This window comes from Danio rerio, chromosome 8, assembly GCF_052040795.2.
Source record: "Danio rerio strain M-AB ecotype USA chromosome 8, GRCz13ab, whole genome shotgun sequence".
NCBI lineage: Eukaryota > Metazoa > Chordata > Actinopteri > Cypriniformes > Danionidae > Danio > Danio rerio.
Window position 1 is genome coordinate 15,875,905 of NC_141028.1, and position 24,618 is coordinate 15,900,522.

A 24,618-nucleotide genomic window follows, 5' to 3' on the forward strand; every position below is an offset into this window, starting at 1 on the left:
TTTATTCAGGATTTAATTTCTTTCTAAGAAGATTGCCTGGTTCTGAATAATGGATATTCATAATTGCACTAATTTTTGTTCAGTCAGGACTGGAACAGTTTCATTTTGGTTCTATGCTTCTTTTGTTTCATACTTGTTCTCAAATCCCTGTTTTAATAAGTCAAATTAAGGTTTTAACAATAAAGGAATGTGCTGTATGCCTCTCCCACTTTCTTTCCATTGCCTCTCCACCAAACACATGATTCAGATCAAGCCCCCCCTTTGAGGCTAAGCTAAACAAACATGCAGAGGAAGTACAATTCTGGGCCAAAGTTCATCCTCACACCTTACTCCTGTTCCTGGTCCAATACCTATGCTAGCCACCACTTTTAAAACAAGAAAAGGACTTGAAAACATAAGCGCAAGACATCGCTCACTCTTGGCAGTAAACCTTCACGAGTCTGCCTGCCAGATCAGGAATACAAACTGCACTGCTAAGGATTTCTTCCACACTGCAAAACTTCAGGGCGTCAACAAGGACAAGGTAAAAGGTCTCATTACTTGCCTGCATGCTTCAAAATGTTTAATTCTGCAGAAGTACTTTAGTTAGAGAACATATTACATAAAATGGAGACTGTTGAACAATGCCATTCAGAACAATATACAACGTCAGCTTTTTTGTACATTAAAATGTTTCATTCTGCAGATGTGCTTCAGTTAGTGTGCATTTAAACATAAAATGAAGACAATTAAATAATGCCATTTAGAACAATGTACAACTGCAGCCTTTTTTAGGTATGTAATAGGATATTCAGTAGTACTACACAGTATTGCATATTTGTGCAAATTACTTTAACTGTGCAGCCTGTTAAACAAGCACATAGATTTTGGGGCTGCAGTCATTGGTATTCAAATGCTTAGTCTTGACTGAACTTAAACTCTGAAATCTGGATTTTACCAGAACTATGTTAAGCTGCTTTGACACAATCTACATTGTAAAAGCGCTATAGAAATAAACATGAATTGACCTGAACTTAGTCTTGTTTAAATAGCCTTTATATAACTCATCTGTTTAGCAAACATGTGGGAAATTGATCTAGTTACATTTCCCATGTATGTTTAGTTGCTCATTTACAATCAATCTGTAGGGTTTAACTGAGATCTTAAAACAGTGTCCGGTCAACATTTAAAGACTCTTTCAGATAATAATATGGACTTAAGTAAAGGGTAGCCTAAAGCGATTACTATAAAAACAAGATCAAGAACAAACATGTTGCAATCATTTTTTTTTTTATCCAAGTGCAAGATATAATATATTATCCGATTGTTAAGTGTGACGTGACGCAAATCGGCCTTCCAGGTCCAAGCACTCTATCAAACTGTATGGTGAGACTCAACAAATGGTAAAAATAAACGTTTACAAAGCAATGTAATATTTTCGAAATTCATAATCGCAATGTACAGGGTGGGCCATTTATATGGATACACCTTAATGAATTGGGAATGGTTGATGATATTAACTTCCTGTTTGTGGCACATTAGTATATGTGTGAGGGCAAACTTCTGAAAATGGGTCGTGACCATGGTGGCCATTTTGAAGTTGGCTATCTTGGATCCAACTTTTGTTTTTCAATAGGAAGATGGTCATTTGACACATCAAACTTATTAAGAATTTCCCAAGAAAAACAATGGTGTACTTGGTTTTAACGTAACTTTATTCTTTCATGAGTTATTTACAAGTTTCTGACCACTTATAAAATGTGTTCAATGTGCTGCCCATTGCGTTGGATTGTCAATGCAACCCTCTTCTCCCATTCTTCACACACTGATAGCAACACCGCAGGAGAAAAGCCAGCTCAGGCTTCCAGTATCCGTAGTTTTAGGTGCAGAAACTTGTAAATAATTCATGAAAGAATAAAGTTATGTTAAAGCCAAGCACACCATTGTTTTTTTTTTTGTGAAATACCAATAAAATTAATGTGTCAAATGACCCTCTTCCTATTGAAAAAACTAACATTGGATCCAAGATAGCCGACTTCAAAATGGCCACTATGGTCACCACCCATCTTCAAAAGTTTGCCCTCTCACATATACTTATGTGCCACAAACAGGAAGTTAATATCACCAACCATTCCCATTTTATTAAGGTGTATCCATATAAATGGCCCACTCCATGTGTGTGTGTATGTGTGTATATATATATATATATATATATATATATATATATATATATATATATATATATATATATATATATATATATATGATGGCCAGAAAGTGGTTTATTTTTTACAAATTGTTCAAATATTGGTGTCTGTGATGTAGCAAGTCCAGAGAAATTTAAATTTATTGTGCGATATGACTAAAAAGTGGCCATAAATGAATATTTTCTCAATTCAAATGGGTATGGGCTTGGACCCGGAAACAGTCTTTCATACGTCACGACTTATCAAGCGGATACAACAACAGAGGCATCACAATATATATTTAAATTACTTACAAATGCAAAAAGTTGTGTTTCCCAGTCAAAACGATCAACTGATCCTATATATTTTTTCAGACAATGCTGCTGCATCCTCAGATCAGTGTCCTTGTTGCGTTTATTTGGAGTCTCCCATCACTTTCCCTGGCTGGAAAGATCCTAGTGTACCCTGTGGATGGAAGTCATTGGCTTAACATGAACATTCTTCTACAAGAGCTTCATCAGCGAGGTCATAAACTGACAGTGGTCCGTTCAGCCAACAGTTGGTATATCCCAGAAAACGCCACCCACTACACATCCATAACCATCCAAGTCAATCACCTCAGCAGCCTGGAGGACCCCAAGTACATGGCATCCTTTCTGAAGAGGAATATTGACATTCAAAGAGGAAAAGGCTCAATTTGGTCATTCCTAGCCCTGCAGAAAGAGATAATAACACTATTAGAAGAGTCTCACAGGTCTACAGCTGAGATGGTGAGGGTCGTCCTGGAGGATGAAAAGCTTATCAAAACACTTAAAGAGTCCAAGTATGATTTGATGTTAACTGATCCTGGTTTTGCAGGAGGGGTCATATTGGGTGCATACTTGGGTCTGCCAATGGTGTTCAACGTCCGATGGATTACAAACGCAGAAGGGCACTTTGCGATCGCACCTTCGCCACTTTCCTACATCCCGACTATCGGATCCAGAGTGACAGACAAAATGAGCTTTGCAAACAAACTAAAAAATATCTTGCACTTCGGAATTGGCCAATACATAGACCACATGCTGACGAGGCCCCTGTATCAAGGAGTTATCAGTAAATACATAGACCCCAACACCAATGTATACGCTCTTATCCAAGGAGCAGATCTGTGGCTCATGCGAGTCGATTTTGTTTTCGAGTTTCCTCGTCCTACTATGCCCAATGTGGTCTACATTGGGGGTTTCCAATGCAAACCCTCCAAGCCTCTACCAGATGAGCTAAATAAGTTCGTCGAGAGCTCTGGAGAGCACGGGGTGGTCATAATGTCTTTGGGTACTCTTCTGGGAAGTCTGGTTCCTGACATATCTGAGATTGTTGCCTCTGCCTTTGCTCAGTTGCCCCAAAAAGTAATCTGGAGGCACGTTGGGGAAAAGCCATCTACATTGGGCAACAATACACTTGTAGTGGATTGGTTGCCTCAGAATGACCTCTTGGGCCACCCTAAAACTAAAGCTTTTGTCACTCATGGAGGAACGAATGGAATTTATGAGGCTATTTACCACGGAGTGCCCATGCTCGGACTACCGCTCATCTTCGACCAATTTGACAACATAATTCGCCTGGAAGCCAGAGGGGTGGCTCGGATGCTTGACGTCGCAACCCTAGATGTTGATATCCTGACCCAAGCTTTGAAAGACATCCTAGATGAAAAACAATCGTACCAGAAAAACATGCGCAAGATGTCAAGCCTGCATCGCGACACACCACTCAAGCCATTGGACAGTGCCATCTTCTGGCTGGAGTTCGTCATGAGGCATAAGGGTGCAGCGCACTTGCGCACAGAGTCCTACAAGCTGCCTTGGTATTCCTACCACTGCTTGGATGTGCTAGCATTAATAATGAGTTTGTGTACAGCAGCAGGTCTTCTCTTGATCTTGATAAGCAGAGCTTTGTTGAGAGCGTGTGTCAGGAAAATAAAAGCTAAAAAAGAGTGAAGAGGCAACTTTGGAAACACTAGTTTTCCTTTTTTTTTATATTAGTTAAGTGCCATTAAATTGTTTACCCAGAAATGAAAATTATGTTATTTATTACTCACCGTCATGATGTTCCAATCATGTTGCTGAGTCCTTCATTCAGGTTCGGAACACAAATTATTATATTTTAGATAAAATCCAAAAGTTTTCTGACCGTCCTTATATGGGACACTCCACAAACATACATTTTCACTTATAAAAAATGTGACGGGGTCTTACATTTAAATTTAAAAAAATCATACAAAAACAAGGCATCAAATCATACAGTTCATTGATAGAACGCATCCTTGATCATTGTCAGTTTCTCCATCAAAGATTGTCACTTCCAAGTCATAGCCTTAAAGGTTTATTACATGCATTGTATGTTTAATTTAATGCAGATTTGACAGGACTGACTGAAACATGGGGGCAATTGTAAATTTATTTGTAGGCTATTATATATTTGTAGTATTTATTTGTAGAATTTATTTATAATTTTATGTGAATGATAGTTTAAACTTGCTATTTTTGAAGTGTTTTTTAACATTACAAAACTATTAAAGCTGTAGGTTCAGTTGGGCTGAGAACAAGGACTATGACAGTATTTCTACGTTTGTAAAGTGATTTTAATAAAGAACAAAACTCTGAGAACCAAATGAAGGACATATTCATTTACAGAACAGCTTGCAGAAATCAACTATTATTCCATTCTAGAAATTTTTGAGATGAAATACTTTTTACTCACTGACTATTTGTTTTTAATTTCAGAGACAGATAATGTACGTTTCTGGTAGAACGTCCCATACAGCAATGATCAAAGTTTAGAAAAGGGACCAAAACATTCTGTGACTTTATTGGTTTATTGGTAAACATATAAAGTTTCAAGAACAACTTTGTTCATCAATGTCAGGACACGGTGTGCATTTACTATGAGCATTACAATGCTTGCGCTGCTCACTCTAATAGCAATAGGTCATACTGTATTAAATGGGCACCCTGGCTACCTGATGCAGGAGAGAAGATTAAGTCATTTTTGTTTTTATCTCAGGTGATTGGAACAACAATGACTCATGAGTAATTAATAGCAGAATTTGTATTTTTGGGTAAACCGTCCTATTTGAAGGATGACACAGTGGCTCAATGGTTACCACTGTGGCCTCACAGCAAGAAGGTCACTGGATCGAGTCCCAGCTAGGCCAGTAGGCATTTCTGTATGGAATTCGCATGTTCTCCCAGTGTTGGTGTGGGGTTTTTTCCGGGTGTCCTGGTTGGTTGGTCTGACACATTTGCATGTGTATGAATGGAAGTCTATATGGAGTAAAGTCCAGTTTGACCACAACTTAAGATTTTGATTAGCTGGTTCAGGTGTGTCTAATCAGAGTAAAAGCTAAAATATGCAAGACAGCAGTCCTATCGGAGTAGGACTGGACAGCGTTTGCTTAAACTTTTAGGAAATGTTCATCTATGGCATGGGTCTCAAACTGGATTCTTGGAGAGCCGCAGCTCTGCACAGTTTTGCTCCACCCTAACGAAACACAGCTGATCCAACTAATCAAAGCGTTCAAGACCACTAGAAACTATTATGCAGGTGCGAGTTGAAGGTGGTTGGAGCTAAACATTGCAGAGCTTTAACCCCTAGGAATTGAGGGCGTACTCACACTATGTACAGTTGCCTTGAACCAGGCCAAAGCACGCTTGTCCCCCTTCCTGTCTCCCCCGATGGTCCAGACTCACATTACATTCGGGGCCTGGGCATGCTTACGTCATCGATGATGCGCTGGTTAGAGGCGCTCTCGCACAGCACAATGGAGATTTCTTTAGTTATATCGTCGTTTGATATGCAGTGACACGCAGTCAAATATTTCACCGAACAGATCAGCCACTTTTGACGCTCATAATCATAAAGACCTCGTGCTGCAGGAATGAGTAGGTTTGCTAAAGGTGCAGCTGTTGTGCAGTAAGGGGTTTGCGTCTTTAATAAACTACAACAGTTTGCGATCATTGAACATAAAAAAAGATTAATAAATTTAATAAACAGTTTCTTAAAAGTCAAATCTCGCTTTTAGTTTCGGGCTCTGGCACATTTTTTACTTACGCAAGCGTACTGCGCCAAAGCCCAAGTAAACCGCGCTCACACCTAATTCAGAGCACTCACACTTCTCAAGCGATCCGGGAAACGGGCCTGGACGCAGTTCGAACAGCATAGTGTGAGTAGGCCCTGAATTTGAGACTACTGATCTATGGAAATTTTTTAGGTTTATGAAAAATGTTTGTCGGCTAATGTGTTGCTAACAGTGTTGTTGTTGTTTTCTGTTTAAAAAAAAAAAAGGAACTGCAACAGATTGTGTTTTTCAGTTTGTTTTATTGATTTGTACAGACATTGAATGAACCAGCTGTCTATTTTGCACGTAAATATTTCACTTAACACAACCACCGGCATGGTCAACAAAAATAAAATGAGTCAAAAATCAGAGTCATAATGCGACAGATGGCCGATGCTGCTGATGCTCCTACATTTTGGAATGGTGTGTTACTATATATGGTTACAATAGGTGAAATACTTGAGAGAGAGTAAAAAATAAAGTGCTCCGTCTTCATCTGTTCTACTGTGTCACTTTGAGAAAACTCATCTCACCTCTCCAAAAAGTAGCAATCCCATTTCTTTCTCTATGAAAAACAAAGTATAAAAGGGGGTTAGAAATGTCTAGGTATCTCAAATCTACAGACCACAGCTCAATTTGCACTGTGTGATATTTAAGGGGACCGATGTCATATACATGCAAGATATAAAGACAAACACTTGAACACAATCAATAGAACATGTAACCTATATAATAGATACCAGTCTGTAACTTTGTTTAGTTCCATTAGGAAAACATTACAAAACGCTTTTCTTCCTTCTGTAATAATAATAATAATAATAATAGCAGTAATTGATCCACAGCTAACTTTTCTAAACATCTGTTCCACTCACCCCACAAGTCACCAGTTTTCTTTCAATATTTCAACAGTTTCATTACTTCTTAACAGATGGAAGAGGAGAGAATGAATAAGAAAGAGAGAGAGATTAAGGAGAGAATGAATGTCTGGGAACAGCTTTGGTATTTTTTTTTTTAAGTATAGCAAAAACATCAAGTCAGTCAAAATTACACATCTTCTTGCGATTGCAGGTTGCTCAGGTATATTAGTTTCACTTCAGTCAAGGGTTGCGCTTCAGGTTGGCACATTTTGTGTTGACTTTTAAGACATGTTGGACTTAAAAACCCTGGGAGAGGCCAATCCTTCATTTTCTTGAATTCCAAATCAACACAAATGATAAATGCAGCACATCAAAACATCTATAAAAGAGCAGCATAAAGTTTTGTGAAAAGAACACGTTGCAGTCTCATATACTGCATCCTCAAGTCCAAAAACAGTCCAAATATTTATAACTGGGGCTCTCATAACTACCAAATCATATTTCTTTTTGAGACTGAATAGAAGTAGCAGCCAATTTGCACCTTTGGGAATATACAAAGCCTTAATCAAACACTGCTGTCACATGCATTCCAACTTTACAAAGGCATTTCTCTGTATTATACTATTAGTGGTGCAACAAACTCTCTGCTCAGAAATCCAACCAATAATAAACAATGAAGATTAATTTGAGAGCTACATTTTGGTCCAAACACTCATATTAAATCAGCCTAAAGAACCAAATGTCTCAATCATTTCAGACAAATGCGGGCAAAGAGCACCTATGAAGAATGTGAATTAAAACAAGAGTAAACCAGTGAGTTTTTTCCAGGAAAAAGTTCAAGAAAATTACAGTGACGTGCATCAAAACAAGCTGCAACACAGCATTTCATAAACCGTTCTGAAATAAACAACTCTCCATGCTCCAGAATCTTAAGAACACAGTTGTGCAACGTTTCTCTTTAAAGCAGTCACAAATCAGAATTGAAGTGCAATGTTGCAGTGTGCAATGAAAATTTAATGTGAAAACTCTGTGCTGGAGATTCTGCTTCATGATGAAAAGAATGAAATGCAAGTTAACATTCAGAAAAACTTGAACATAAATGCTTATTCATTGACACGTGAAAAGTTTCATAATGTGTTGAAGCAATGCGATATTCCACAGGCCAATCAGTCAAATCAAACTTTATGCAACCCATTCAATTTGTTCAACTTTGAGGAAAACGTCATTTAAAGAGGAGAAGTTCACTAAGAGCAAATGGTTGTGCAAGAACTGATGGAAATGTAAAAATTAAAAATAACTAATTCACACAAGCCTAAAAACAAATTAGTGTCAATTACGCAGGAATAAAGACAAAAGAAACTAAATGCCTTCTTTATCCAATACCTCCCCCTTCATCTTTTATTTCCACAACTTGAGATACTCAAAATAAAATAGAAATAACGCAACTTTCCAAAACACTTTTAACACCTCTTCCCAACCACATTTGCTAAAGATGCAAATCCCGGCCTCTTAAGGGTATCTTGTTTTTTTATGTTTCTTTGTTTGTTTTTAAGAGTCACTTGCTCTCTGTTTACATTCCTCACTCTTCTTTTCCCCCCAATGTATACCTTCTTATTAGTGTCCGAACTCTGCTCATCGGGGTCTTTCTGAACTTCCTCCACTTACCGAGTCAGTCCCACCACTAGGACAAGGGACTCTCCCTGCTCCCTGTTCCTGCACCAGCACCTCCTGCCACCAGGTTTCTCAGCAACTTCCTCCGGCCAGCCTGGTAATCTTCCTCATCCACGTTCACCAGGAGCTTAATGGCCTCATGACCGACTGCCTGCTTCAGAGAGTCTGTGATGAAAACGCCTTTCAGGGCTTCCAAAAGGGAGCCGTTGATGTAGTCCCGCCAGAAGGCGTCCAGGTAGGTCAGCTCTGAAAACTTGATGTCACATATGATGGAGCCTAGGTCGCGGGACTTAAGGATGGTGTTGGCCTGATTGAAACGCTCAAACTGCCTCTCCAGAGCTTCCTGCTTGTTGGAGAAGACATTGCCTTGAAGAGCAGACTCGTGCTGGCAGTACTCGGCACGCACCCTCAGTCTTATGTCTGTGAAATGAAAAACAAGATTCAAAGCATCTTGGATTAGCATACTTGGGTTTTAAGAACATTGCTTGTCTGTGGTCAAACACTCAAATGGCACATACATGTGAAAAACTATTTGATAGTGAAGCTGCTCTGTAGGGCTCCATCAGAATTCAAAATGAAGTCACAATTAAAAACTGTGATTGTCATGTACATCTTGTCAGGGAAGCATGATTCTTTGATCAATAGTAAATCTCCTCTCAAGGCCAGCGGATGCTCTTGCACAAAAACAAGCTACTTATGAAAAAGAAACTGCCAGGAAAACACCATAGGGATTACTTAAAGGTGCCCTAAAATGGAAATCTGGGTATACCAAGGGATAGCTAGAATAATGAGAGATCATTATATGGAATGTGCATACTCTGAGCCTCAGACACCACTGTTTCCTTGTTCTGATGTAAATTGCACGAGTGTAAAACCCCAGTGAACAACGGGCCAATTAAAGGACAAAACAAACTGTGACAAAACTTGTGTCAAGGCCTTTGCATTTGCATGTATGCCTACTTTAGGTCATTAATCCGGACCTGACGAGCAGCTACATCATCAAGAACACAACTCATATGCAGAGTGACGCCTATGTTTCCAACACATGTAGATTGCCGAATCATGCCAAATCACTCAGATCAACTGTCATCTGTTCATGCAGAAGTTTTTTTGACTAGCTTTAAAATACAATGTAATACATCTCTATCACTCTCACTTTGTCAAGTTTAATTGTGATTTAGACTTTATCCACAAAAGATCTGCTGAGCAAAATAAGTTAACGTTACTCTGATGGGTTTATATTTATCTGTGTTCAGCGTATATTATGCTCTGTGTGTGTGTGTGTGTGTGTGTGTGTGTGTGTGTGTGTGTGTGTGTCTGTAATGCCGAGTTCAGACTGCATGATTTTAGCCCCAATTTTGACTCGCCGACAAGTTCCTGAAATCACAGGCAAATCGGTGCTCGTGCACGTGAGTGACAATCATACAGTATGAACTATCAAAGACGCAATCTGAGAGAATCGCCGTTGAGTCACAGATGCCTGTGAAATATTTGGCGTGCTAAATATCTGGAGCTGTCTGCGATTTAAATCAGACCGTGTGAAATGAGTTTTGACTGAAAATAACAACAGCGATTACCTACAGCCAATTACAGAGCAGCATTGACTTGTCTGTGTGTACCTGCAGGCCAGCGGGAGGATGAGGGAGAAAGTAAAATCGCTCTTTTTTGATTTATTTGGACCCAAGAAATGGAGGAAAAACTAGTGTAAATTTGGCACAGTGTCTGTTTGACGTTTCATACAGAGAGTTAAAAAAGAAAGTTGAAGAGAAATTGCTAATTCCCTTCAAACCCAGGTGAGCAAATATATACATTTTCTATTAAAGCTTTCTCTCGTTATGTAGTTAATTACAAAACATATACTACGTATTTTTGGCTATGAGACGTTATTTGGACGAAGTTATCGACAATTCTTCCTATTGTAAAGTCATGCAATGTGAAAGCCCCTGTCGCAGATACATCTTGCAGTGTTAACAAAGCAGCGACAAAACACTAGCCCAGATAGTCCTGCAGTGTGAAAACATCTGTGACACGACTACTTTGAAAATTATGCAGTCTGAACTCGGCGTTCGAGTGGCATGTCAGAGCGGAGCTCATTAATATTCACGACACGAGCCATATTTGGTCAATCATGGGCCTTCTGAATTCAAAGGTATCAGGAGTAATGAGCTTTTAAAAATGTTTCAGAAGATTTTTTGAACTTACTGAAGCCATAAACCTACTATGTAGATATCATAGAAAAATTGGCCTTATTAAACCAATGCAGTATATGGCACCTTTAATAATAAAAAAATAAATAACTAGACTATTCATTTTATGAATACAGAAAAAAAGTTTAAAAAGGTAAGACAAAGCTATTAAACTAATGTGTTTATTTGTCTACAAGCACAGGTCAATGGCACATTTTTACATTTTTGTGTAAATCCTATGATTAATGGGCTCATTCTATAGAGCCAAACTTTCTTGTTTTGCGTCATAAACTTTGCAGTTGTCATGACTCATGACATCCAATGCACACAGTTTTACCGTTCTAAGTTGAGCAGATTTGTCATCTTACCACAGGTCTGTTTTTCTCTGCAGTCAGCAGTTGTGTGAGATCTCTTCCTTTTTCTGCTTGGTGGAGGTGGGGCGGGTTTAGCACGTGGTGGACATACCTGGGGTCCTGATGGAGGACAGCATATTAAGGGCTGGGGTCCTGGCAAACAAAACATAATAAAAATCACTACCAAGGTCTCATTTTCAGAATGCTCAAGTTTCAGACTGAATCCATCCAATCATAGAATATCAAACGTTTATTATAATGAGCTAGCATCTCCTAGCAATCGTGCCCTTTTCTTCACATTTGAGAGTGATTTTTTTATTTTTTTTTAAAAACCTGTGAAAACCAGAGTTATTTATTTAGTGTGTTATGTCCAGTCTTATCAGTAATTATTGAAGTGTTGGAGGCCTAGAGTAAAAAAGTTCATATTTTAAACATTGTATTTTATATTCCAGCCTTTAATCATTCTAGAATTTCTGCCAGCTTTAACTAAGCCTCTTTCACATCAAAATCATTAACTATAACAATATTTATGTCAACACCAAGGTAGGGCTGTGCAATATGATGGTGTATTGTGTATATCATATAGGTAAAATAAAAATTATGTCATTTCATATCACGCTCTATTGTTTATTTTGTGATGTCACAAAATACATTGTTTATGTTATTACTTTTTATCATATGACACTATGGAAATGCAGTTAGAAAAGTGAATAAAAGCATTGTGAGAAAGCTTGAAAGTGCAATGGTTTACATTTTGCACTTTATTTAGCATTGGTTAATGCTGGGCTAGTAATCAGTTTTTTTTAAATATATTTCTACATTCTTAATAAAATATTTACCCTGAAATTCTTAATGAAAACAGAAAAATAAATGCATATAAATTAGTTCATTTTTATGTATGTATACACTATGTGACCAATATATAAAATTCAATTCAAATTTAATTAATTGAATTCTCAGAAAAGGTATTTTATCTTGACTATTGGCCAGTCCTAGAACAAGAGACAATATATAGGTACAGAATCCAAATCCAAATCTGAAACTGCACAAAACCACAAAACTATGATTTTTCAGACCATTTAGTGTGGCATAGTATCTTAACAATGAATTCTGAGCAGACACAGACCCGGCCTAAATCATCAGTGCAAAAATGACTTTTTATATATGATGAAGTTGTGCTGTCTGTCACTTTTAATGCTTGAGCTCGTTAGACAAGGATAGTTTCTGATTGGATGTCTTTTTTTTTGTTCATCAGCATAAACAAACAAACAAAAAAAAAGAGTGAATCAAACTAAATAATTTTCTTTATAGTTGTGGTGTGGACTTTTATTTAAAATCAAAAGTAAATCTTCATCTTTACTGTTAACTTAGCTATAGATCCGTCCAAACTAATCCAAGACAGTTCATATGAGCTGCTCATATCAAAAGACCACGGTGCTAAACAAAAGATTATGTATTTATACAATTACATTGGACCCTTTACAAAATAATAACCAAACATTTTTAGAAATTGTTTGAAATACTAAAAAAAATACTAATAAAAAAAGATTTTTTTTCAAAAGATCTATTTTTAATACTACATACAAGTTATTACTCAACAACCAATATGCATTGAAAAAATGTATATTAGTCGGTATGTTTGGCTGGATTAAGTATACATTGTCCAGAATGTACTAAACAAAACAAGAAATACATCACTGCAAGAGAGTCTATTTTAACCAGCATGTTTATCAGAATTTTAATATTAATTAAGACCCCTGCTGATGCAGCATTATTTCTATCTCTGGGCTTAAAGAACCTGTACTAATTAGCGAACATAAGCAGAGATAAAAAATAACTAATTTCCACAGACCTGTAATTATTTGCAAGCTTATTAAAGCATGCTTATTAAATTAAAGTTATATGATATTTATTATCATTAGATATTGTGGAGGTTTAGGCAAGGTGGATCATGCCAAAGCCACAACCGAGTGAGTAAATGGCACTATTGATGAGAAGGACTTTACCAGTCTAATGCTAAGCATAAACAACAGAGAGAGAGAATTAATTAAGGTGCTTTATTTCTAACACACACCAGGCCCTTTTATTTAATTTATGCAAGTTATTTGTTTAGGCAATGATTATGTGACCCTACACTGTTTCAGTTTCAAACTATATTTAAATATTAAAGTACTCACTCTTTACTTGTTTCAAACCAGTTTAAGTTTCTTTGTTTTAAAAACACCTGTTTACCATTGACTTGCATAGTATTTAACTTTTCTACTATGGATATTAATGGTTACAAGTTCGCAAAATACTTCAATAAATCTTCTTTTGTTATCGAAAGAAGAAAAATGACTTAAACAAGGGTGTGTACATAATGACAGAATGTTGAATTTAGGGTGAACTATGCCTTTAATGCCTCTTATGTTACATAAAGTTTAAACCAGAACAAGTTGCTGTGAAAGTAGTTGAGCTATTTGTTCCCAAATGCAGTGCAGTAATGGTGTTATTGCCCATTATTATAAAACTCCACAAGATGGAGTCATTAATCTGTGAATCAGACATTAAAATACCTATTACCAATTATAGAAATATGCTTCATTTTTGGGACAGCTCACCAAAAAAAACAAAAAATTACCTTACCATTTACTGGTTCAAAACATTTATGTATTTTTCTTTGTTCTGTTGAACACAAAAAAATGATATTGTGAAGAACGTTGCAAAAAAAGCAGCCACTGACAAATCTTCTATAGTTAGAAATTAAAAACAATGAAGGTCAATGGCTGTTTTTTCAACATTCTTCAGTACATCCTCTTTTGTGATCAAAAGAAGAAATTCAAACAAGTTTGAAATAAGTGAAGGATGAATGATGATGACAGATTTTTTTTATTCTTGGGTGAACTATCCTTTTAGTTTTTAATAAAACCAATCATTGGTCATCATCTCTAATTTTTTGCTCACATTTGGTGCACAAACCAGTGTATAATTTCAGATCCTAAATGAAGGACACACCTGTTCTTCTGTGAGGAGTTCCCTGCTGGGCATCTGCTGTTCCTCTGGGAGAAACATAACGGACTGACGTCTCTTCCAAATATTTATCCACCGGATCTGGACACACTAGAAAAGAATATCCAGAATATTACATACTTCCCTTACCAAGAAAAACAAATTGTGTGATGCAACTGTAGCCTCAGTGCAAACAATCAACTGTCATAAGCAAGAGCTGGACAGAAACTGCAGACATTTTTGCTATACCTGTGAAGAACTTTGAAAACAGATTTTTTGCTTGAGAGTATAGTAACTAAACACATGCAAAAAATAAAAAAATAAAAGTTTTGCATTGTAAGCTTACCAAAACAAACCCAATTAGAACCACTTGTCTCATATAATATATTTACTAAAAGACAGAAAATCTGACTTTACAAACTGTATTGTACATAAATCACATAAACACTGACTATTACTGCTATTAATTTAAAAACAGAATAAATATACTTTACACAAATTACACAAGTAAATGAATTGGACACAATGGACCCTTTTCACAAGAATTCTGACGCATTTCCCTGAAAGTTTTTAATATTTATAAGTAATATATCGTCTTTGCATCAAATTACAAAAAACTATTTACCGCTTCTGCAAAGTGTTTCAAGTGCAGTGTGTACAGGGGCAGGACGGTAATTTTGACGTTGCCTCTTTTATCTGGTTGCCGTAATTAGTCTCACAAATTTTTTTCCTTTTTCTGAAAGTCTTAACACCATTGTTCAGTTTTTCTTTTATTATTTCAGCAAAAAGGTTTGTAAAAATATTGTTTGTTTACTCGCCCATCCACTGCTGTTGAGCGTTTACCCAACTATGATGACTTCCGGAAATGTGAAAAGTAGGGATGCACGATATTGGAAAAATGTGACATTCCGGTATTTTATTTTTTTGCAATATACATTGTGATATACTGGATATACACAATTGATTGAATGGAACTATTTGTAAAGAATTTATAGTCACACTTCATTTTAAGGTTCAATTCTCGCTATTAGAAATCCATTAACTATGACTTTTTCTTCAATAAGCTTTTAATTTTTTAATAAATATTAAAGTAGGTATTGGATATGACGTAGAATAGGACCATGTAGTGACCATGACTATGTAGTTTATAAATGCTAAAAGGAGCCAATATTTCAATGTCATGCATGCTAATAAGCAACTAGTTAATAGTGAGAATTAGTCACTAAAGTATTATCAAATGTATTCCTTTAGATTGATCGGAATGATTCTGTAGGGAAGTGAATCATGCATACAATTTATTAAATTACAAGCATAGATAAAAAAAAGCAAAGTTTAAAGTGAAATAAGCAGTACATCCTTTGTGGTTTTATACATATATATATATATATATAAATGTAAAACATTACACTGCAAAGTCTTTATTGTATAATTAATTCAATACAATTATTTTTGTATTAAATTAAATGGTAAAATGTCCTGTGTCTGAATACTTTAATCTCTCTCAAGCCTTAAAAACATCCAAATGATAAAATTTTACTCCATTATGGTTAAACTCGGCAAGAACTGTGACTCTCGCTCAAATATAATCAATTGCATATCTATGTGATGTGATTATAGTGGATGCACACTAGGGCTGGGTATCGTTTGGGGTTTGTTCGATACCCATGCTAAATTGATACTTTTAAAACAGTACCGGTGTCAAAACGGTGCCTGGACCGATACTTTTAAGCCACAAAATTATTTGACAAATCATTGTAATAGAACAATATATACGTTTCAAATATACATCAATTCATATTTGATATATTTAAATTGAATTAATATATTTCTTTTTATCATTTGTTTGTTAGCATGAATGCAAGATTTGCATTATACAATTAATATTACATTAGTTTACTACTAAGCTGTGGCCATCAAAATCAGTAAAATCCTTTTTTCTATTGTTGCTGCTTGTGACTATATGCCATGGACATCAGTAATCTAGTGATTTGCCTTAATCTGAATACGACAATAATATGATTAGGGTGCTTACATGAGTTCCTTTCTTAAATGTTTCTTTCATGAGCCCGTTTCTCATGTTAAAGCACATAGATCAATTAAGGTCATTGCATCAGCAAGCTATCCACGCTTCCTCGGAAACTTAATGTAATTTCGGTTTTATTTTACATTTTTCGACTTTAACTGCAGTTCGGCAGATTAACTTTTATTCAGGAACATAATTTATCATGGCCCGAGACAAACTGAGGTATTGAAGTATGAAGTAAGGATTGCTGTTTGGTGCAAACCCCGATTGGAAAGAAAAAACTTCTGCATTTCACGGTGCGAGTGTCTGTGGTCCTTTAAGGTAATCTAAAATCTATTTACATGGTAGACTTTTAATCAGAGTATTTTCTTAATCATATTAAAATCAGAGTACTGATGTCCATATGAACATAGTCAGTGAAAGTGCCAGATGATGTCGCAAACTGTCAAAAACTGCATTTCTCTGACTTTTAAGTTAATTCATGAGCCCTTAAATGTTTCATTAAGTTTGACATGTTTCCCCCCAACACGCAACTTTGCTTGTAAAATATAGTCATATATACAGGGGTTAAAGTTTTTAAAAATCCTGAGCCTGAACTGAGGGGTTGAAGAGAAACTGCACAGAAGGACTTACTTCAAATATTCATGATAATAACAAAAATAAAGTAACAAGAGCTTAAAGTGCTTAAAAACTGGTAAACTGAGACTGAGATAGACTCTCTTCAATGATTATGCTTTGCACCGTTTATTTAAAAGTACCATGTCAAATAAAGTGTTTTCTTCTAAACAGTAACACCATTGCTTAAAGTGCTTAAATAACAAGTGCTGAAAGTGCTTAAGAACTGAACTGCTAAACTGAAGATTAGAAGTTAAATCAAGCCCATTTTCACTTATATTTTCTTTTTTTGGGTTGTAAGCAAAGTCCTGCAAACTCTTTTTTTTTAAAGACATTTGGACCAGAAGATGGAGCTAGTACAGTGGAGGAGGCTGAGAGTCTGCTGTTTGTCCAATCATGTTTTTTTTTTTCTTTTATCAAATAAATTTCAGGCTCAAATCGATCACTTCACAGGAAATATGCATTTAATGAATGCTCTGCTGTTATTATTATTTCACAAAACCTCTGTCAACGTTTTTAATAAAAGTCATTAGATTAAAGATTGTCTCACGATTATGACTTGTTTGTGATGAAAGAAAATGACAATGAACCTCAAGGCTCATATGTTGACTTTTTGTATAACAACTTTGTTGTTTATATATGAAATTGCATTAATTTGCATACAAGTTTTATAAGCTGTAAAATAAAAGCCTCAGTTTGGTGCATAAAAATCAGTTAGCATAAAAATCAAGAAAATCTTTGGATTTGTTTGATTTGTAGATTATGTAGGCTATTTTAAAAACTGATATCATATAAGAACTATTAATAACTGTTCTAATGGAAAAAGGGTTGGTTGATTGGTTGTACACTAAATCATCAATAGCCTGTTTGTTAATTTTATGACGTGGCTCCTTGCAGCACAGAGGTGATCAGCATCAGCGCTGGTTTATGTCAACGCATTCGTGTCAAACTGTGACCAGAAATATCCTTCTTTCATTTTGCTTCTTTGACAACACGTCTGTAGACAAGTGTGTTTGCACGTGTTACTGTCTCGAGGGTTAACAAATATGTGTTGGCGCGAGGCGCACCTCACTGCCTTTTATGTTGACAAGAAAAAAAAAAAAGCGCGGTGCTCTTTTGTCACTAGAAAACGACTAAATCAGCTGACCCGTATTGGGCGCGAGTTGCTGTCGATGTTATAATTGTAAATTTTTATAATATTGTGATATTCAAGATAGAGCTGTAAAGTAATACAGCTCTGGATAACTTGAAACAGCGACCACAAATCTCTCCTCCATCATTAAAAGTTTGCCGTAGTTGCCTTGACAACAAAAACCCTGCTGTCACCTCAACAGAAACCCTGCAGTGCTTTCATTTGACTGAAGAATGAAAAAGACGCGACTGATGTAACACGCTTTTTCGGCTCGAGCACGCAACATGCAACAGCAAAATGTGAGGCGCCCAGGCCGAATAAGCAGCGCATAAAACACTCACTGCCGTTAGTAAACCATTCAACAGATGCTCCTCTCAACGTAAAAATTGTGTTCGCTGTGATCGGTCCCTTATGCAGCCAAATTTTAAAAATATTTAAAATAATGTTGTTTTTTTTAATCGCTTAACTGATACCATTAATCGGGGTTACAAAAGCACGCTTCCCATTAAGTCTGGTTTATACTTCTGCGTCAAGTGACCAGCGTGACCCACGGCGCATGCAACGCGCGTAGCTGTGCATTTATACTTCTGCGCACTGTCTCTGTCGGTCTGCATTAACACTTCCAAAACGCTAGTTGGCAGTGAGGTGTAAATGTTCCACTGTGTCGAGTTTCTTCGCTGCTGTTTTCCTTTGCGACGTGTAGTTACAATTTTTGAGAGGTGCACGTCAGCGACGCCGACGGCCACGGCGAAGGGCTATGCGTCAGCGCCATAGCATATGCCGGCGTTTGACGCAGAAGTATCAATCAGCCTTTAATCTGTCCTAACCGTTAATTGGTTATTTTGAGCATCCCTAATTAAACCGCATATGCAAACTCTAAAATATAGAATTGTTTTCCCTCACGGTCGCACGCCAGAGATCCGGCACGATGCTGGAATACTATTAGCCCTGTATATATAAAAATAGAACACGATCATGTATGTAGATGAAGGAAGTCGTACTGTGCGCTTTGCCTTCTATACCTTAGCAACAAGAACAAATTCCGCCCTTGTTGCAGCACCAGTGGCACTGAAATAAGGCATCAAAATTCACATGCTGATTTGGTCTGGTGCATACCAGTTATATTTGTGGCACCGGGTTTCAGTAGCCCACCCTAATGCACACATTGCGATACCAATGCTAAAACGCATTTTTGCGCATATTTTGCGCAGCTCTAGTGAAAAGGGTCCATAATTTCCAAAAAAAAAAAATCTGGCCACAGATTCTCTGTTTCTAGTCATAAGCTCTGCATGAATAAAAACAATGGCAAGATCTCAAACCTGTCTGTCTCTTGCGCAGCGTGACGTACGGCAGCAGGTCGTGGCGAGTGATGATGCGGAGCAGCTGAAGAACATGCCGGAAGTTCGTCTCATCACATCGCCCCTGACGCTCCAGCGCAAGCAAAAAGTCCCGTCCACTCCTTATGCCTCCTCTCTCATACTCATCAATAACGTCCACAAAGAGAAAGGACAGCACGCGCACGTCACGGTGCGTCAGCTGTGCGCCAACTATATCAAACATGCGGTGAAGAGAGTAAAGCCCATACGCGTCATCCACAGCCTCCTCTGGCCACGGCTCCACACGGCCAGACGCAGGTCTCCGAGTCGAGGAGGAATTACTGCTGGATGCTGGAGCCAGTCGGCTTAGAGAAAGAGCAAGAGAGTTACCATGAGTTGTTCCAGATGAAGACGCCGCTACCCAGCCTCTCCGAGGAGAAGAGAGCCCGGAGCGGGAGTACGACTCTATCGGGGAACGTGAAATGTGCTGCCTGCCCTGACTGGATGAGGAGTTCTGTGGCGAGAGGAGGGCAGGGTTGGCATTCCCATGCTGCTGTGAGGTCATCACTCTTCGCTAGGCGGATGACGGGTGAGGGGGATGGAGGAAGGCCCTGTCAGTGGTGTCAAGCAGCTCCAACTGTGTCAACACGCTCGGCCGCAACTCTCACCTCCAACTTCACTCTGCAGGACAACAGGATTTATGTTAAAGCTTTGGGGTGTTGACTCCAATGCAGGATCATATATACATGAGACATGATGAATAAAGATGACAATCAAACTAGGACAAATAATTGCATAGTCTGGTTAATTTTACTCTGTTACTTGAGCTGACGCTGGTCTATTGCTCAACTATGTTTTCTAGATTTGTTGTCAGACCTGATGTTGCTCAATCATGCAGTGATGCAAAATCCAGATGTCACATTAAATTATATTCAGAAATTTAAAACACTGATTATATTTTGATTACAGTCCTAATCCTATTGTAAATAGAAATACATGTAGATTATATATTCTGATGGCACATCTACAGAAGTTTTACAGATCTTAAATTCTTACATCTACTACACATTAAACATTCAGATTATTTTCTAATTATAATCTACTGTATAATCATCAGTAATTAAAAAGGGGTTTATTTTGGTTTACTTCTTTTTTAGTTCAGCCTTATATGTAGTCAAAATGTCAAAAATAAAAACCTGTAACCCGTAATTTTGCTAGCATCTAAAGACATTCACACACTAAAGACATTCACATCAAAATTATATCAGCATACAGTGCTTTCCACATATAGACTTTACTTGGGCCAACCACCCAGGTACATTAATAGTCGCAAAAGTATATTTAATCATAGATATTATTTACATTAGATGTCACCTACACTGTTGTTGTCTATTGAAAGGAATGGGTCAATAGAGCTGCCATTTTAGTACAGGGTAGTGCTCCTTTGAAATGAATGTGGGACCAAGGTGTAGTGAAGGTCTGGCCATGGGGAGCCAGATATACATATATCTACGATAGGGAATTTTCCCTTAATATTATTTTAAAATGCGAAAATTAGCATTTTACATCACTTTTGTACATCGATGGATAAGTGACCATTGCGACAAAGACTGTGACAGTTTCTTAATTCCAAGAACGCTGAGAACGTACTTGCGTTCTTCTGGAGACCGGTCTTGCTAGATGTCCTCACTCCTCAGAAGAACTCTGAGGGAGAACCTCAGAGGAATGAGATGCTGCGTTCTTCCTGATGGTCACGTGACCTTTACGGGTTTTATATGGAAAATTATTTAAACATCACAGCATTCATACAACTATTTATTGTTTTTCCCCTTTTCAAAATATATACTATGCTTAAAAACATTATTAATATACACTGCACATCCTAAATAAAACTGATTTTAATATGAATTTCAGCAAACAGTCTTAATTTGTTTATTTCTTTATTACCATGTTAATGGTGATGTATATATTATCTGTTTCATTTAGGGAAACTCCTGAGATAAATAAGTATTATCTCTGAACTTTAATAATAAATCTAAATAAAATGCTGCACTTCCCACCAGACTGGAGGCCTGACTTCTGTGACTTCTAGAGCGAGTTCGGTGCTCAAGTCTGCATTGGAGCGTCCTCCATATCAAGAACACATCCGGAATGTTTCATGCGTCCTGTTCTTGCGGTATTGGTACTGAACTTTGGCAGCTGATGATGACGCGAGAACCCAAGGTTGCAAAACCGCTGAAGAATGCGCATTGAGAAACAGACTGTGTTAGTGTGCATGGAAATGTATTATTCCCCTGTCCTGTTAAATTTGGTACAATTCATGTCCTGAAACCTTCTAATTCTAATGAAGAGAGCAATTCGTTTGTGAATTAATCTTCATTATAAACGACTTGCTCACTTAGGCGACAATAATACAAGTTTCTGGCACTACAGCATCTTGTTGTCATATTTCATTTACCTTGTTTGCTGATTTTATTCAACAAAACTAGTACAAGCCTTGTATTTATTGCGAGTTGGTGCTATTTTGCCTGATGGTCAATGCAGTAAGTGACTGTATTATCATCAATAACATTACTTGTTCAGCATAAAAGTTCGTAACACAAAAACGTAAAAAACAAAATCTTATCCATGAAATTTTCTGCCTTTATGCTTTGTTTTCTTTGTTTGCTCATTACTACACCCGTACACAGCGCTAAAGTACAGCATTTTCATATTGGCTTTGTGGTTGACTAGTGCGTTTGAATGACATACGTGACTTAGAAATGTGTCAACGCTATTGACGCATGCTCAGAGCGATATCTATACATTTATGGTATTTAGTAACATTTTTTTTTTTTTTACTGTTATTACCATCTTTTACGACTCTATAGAAAAAATTTACTATATGCTTGAAGAGGACAAAACAACTGTTCTAAACTGGCTGCAAAATAAATGTACACCATTAGTAATGGTTAATCAATGCATTTGCCTTATTTCAAAAATCTACAGGTTTTAATATTGCAGTTATGATCATTTTTAGAGATATTGTCTGTTTTTATTTCTTTTGATGTCATTTTTAATTTGCTGATTATTTCATTTTGATCATGTTAATATATTACAAAGGCTATTTTATATGGAGTTAACTTGTTAACAAAGGATAAGCAGCAGAACCACTTTTTCTCCTTAACCAATGACCAACTCCCTGAAAACTTATATAAGGCAGACCAGCCCTCTATCACTGTTCCTCTCATTCTCTCAAACTCACCCTCCCTGCCTCTAATTTCTTGCTTCCCATTAACAATCCTATAACCCTCTCTTCACTCCTAGGTTGAATTGGGGGGTTCAATTACTCTACCAAAATATTACAGAGACAGTACTCACACACTGAGTCTCTGGGTATCATCGTGGGACGCCCGATCAACTTACCGACCTGTTTACTGCTTATACTCTTACTTCCCTTCAACCCTATGTTTCCTTATCATCCCTTTCATCCCTACAATAAAGTCTAGCTCAAAGTGTGGTGTGGTCCATGTTGGAGAAATATTTAAAATGCTTTGGCATTCAACATTGCTTTGAACTTGAAAGAAAGATAAGCAGATTTGACCTGTCAGTGGGTGCACATGGCTCGTGAATAGCATAAAAATAAGAGAAATTGTGGATGTTTTTTTTTTACTTTGACTCATTGAAAAGAAACAGAGTATAACAGTGTATAATAAACTAAATTATTTACAAATTTAATATGTATTGTTTGTCACATTTAGTTAACTATTTATGTGATTTGGATCAATGTGTTTCAATTCTGCCACAACCGCAAGTATATATTAAACCTGTGGAAAGCACTGGAATAAATTATCTGTATGGTTTTAAATCATCTGCATAGACAATAAAAAGTATGTTATAACATGTCTATAACATTTCATATGGTGTAATTAATATTTAAATGTATTATACTATATATATATACTATTATACTATATCTATACTTGTAAAGAACACCTTTTATACATGTTTACAATAACCTTATGTACAAATAGTGCTTTAGATTGGGTATAGCTACCCTAGAAAACAAGCATGCTTGGTCAATTGTTATGTTTTTAAACTATTAAACAACTCCAGATTAAATATTAAGGCAGAGAAACAGTGTTACAACATAATTAAGTTAGCTTACTAATTAACACCTAGCAGGTTTACGATGGCGACAATCAAAATAACAGGATAATGAATCAAACATTTGACTCCATATCATGGCTTTCGAAACAGTAACAAAGTACTGTTTACTACATGTAGGTTTTAAACAAACTCTTAATAGAGAGACAGATGATGAAGCAGTTACAATCAGCAATCTCCTGAAATCTATCCACACAGCTGTGTTAGCCTGCTGCTTAGCATACACAAGGAGGGGCTGAAGAAGACCGTGTTATTTTAAGATTCTTTATAATTTCCAAGTCAATATTTAACTGCGATCCTCTCGAGTGTTTTAATGTTGTGAAATATACTTAAACGTTATTTGGTATCGATATAAACTCGCTTAGCAACCGACTGCTGGCTTGCTAACGTCAACAGCGTGTAGCAACACTGAATGTACACAACTGCCTTACCTCTTCAATTTCATGAATCACTTTACAGGTACGGCGACTACAGACGTGGACTCTGCTCAAAAGTGCGCTCCGGTCCTCATACATCTACAATAATCGTGTGTGGGGATAATTTAAACGGTTTGGTGAAGCTTGGTAATGAGCCCATTTTTTGTTCCTCTACTAAAATGTAGGTACATCCGGGACATGAGCAAGCGTGGGGCAACATCCGGGGAATGTAGGAAACAGTTCGTCTTTATTGAAAAGACAATGCATTCTGCTGGTGGGTATTAAACAAGGTTTCACTGATGTTATTCATGAATTCACAAGAAAAAAACACAGTTAATCAGTGGTCTTTGTAAAGAATATAAATATTTAATTATAATAATGAAAATCACTACAGTACATCACACCGTTTACTTTGTGAAATCACCATGGTAACCACAGTTTCATCAAAATAAAATTAGATTAGGCCTACTTGTTATCGTGTATTATAAAAATATGTTTAAAATCCTTAAGCATTGTATAAAGCTTTATAATCGTTGCAATTTAGTTTAATCTCTTTTTATGGCTGATAAAGAGTAGAATTAAATTTTACACACATGAATGTCATGCCTGGGAGTAGAGCTTAATTTGTGCCCGAAAACGCTGGATCCGACACCT

At 36.8% G+C, this 24,618-nt stretch overlaps 2 protein-coding genes across 5 annotated transcripts; one reads left to right on the forward strand and one right to left on the reverse strand.

Moving 5' to 3' along the window:
- Positions 1-297: 297 nt before the first annotated feature.
- ugt5e1 (UDP glucuronosyltransferase 5 family, polypeptide E1) lies at positions 298-6,742 on the forward strand. 3 transcript variants are annotated; one of them, XR_015496721.1, is made up of 3 exons: positions 298-523; positions 2,540-5,434; positions 5,505-6,742. XR_015496721.1 is itself a non-coding variant. In XM_087262541.1 (2 exons), exons 1-2 carry the CDS (start codon positions 353-355, stop codon positions 4,139-4,141), a joined length of 1,773 nt encoding a protein of 590 aa, XP_087118667.1. In that variant the 5' UTR covers positions 298-352; the 3' UTR covers positions 4,142-6,742.
- dedd (death effector domain containing) lies at positions 6,502-24,186 on the reverse strand. 2 transcript variants are annotated; one of them, XM_087263147.1, is made up of 6 exons: positions 23,980-24,186; positions 19,406-20,083; positions 14,323-14,427; positions 11,344-11,481; positions 8,784-9,209; positions 6,502-6,826 (listed from the first exon to the last, which is right to left on the reverse strand). In XM_087263147.1, the coding sequence occupies exons 2-5, from the start codon at positions 19,965-19,967 to the stop codon at positions 8,800-8,802; spliced, it is 1,215 nt and encodes a 404-aa protein (XP_087119273.1). In that variant the 5' UTR covers positions 19,968-20,083; positions 23,980-24,186; the 3' UTR covers positions 6,502-6,826; positions 8,784-8,799.
- Positions 24,187-24,618: the final 432 nt, after the last annotated feature.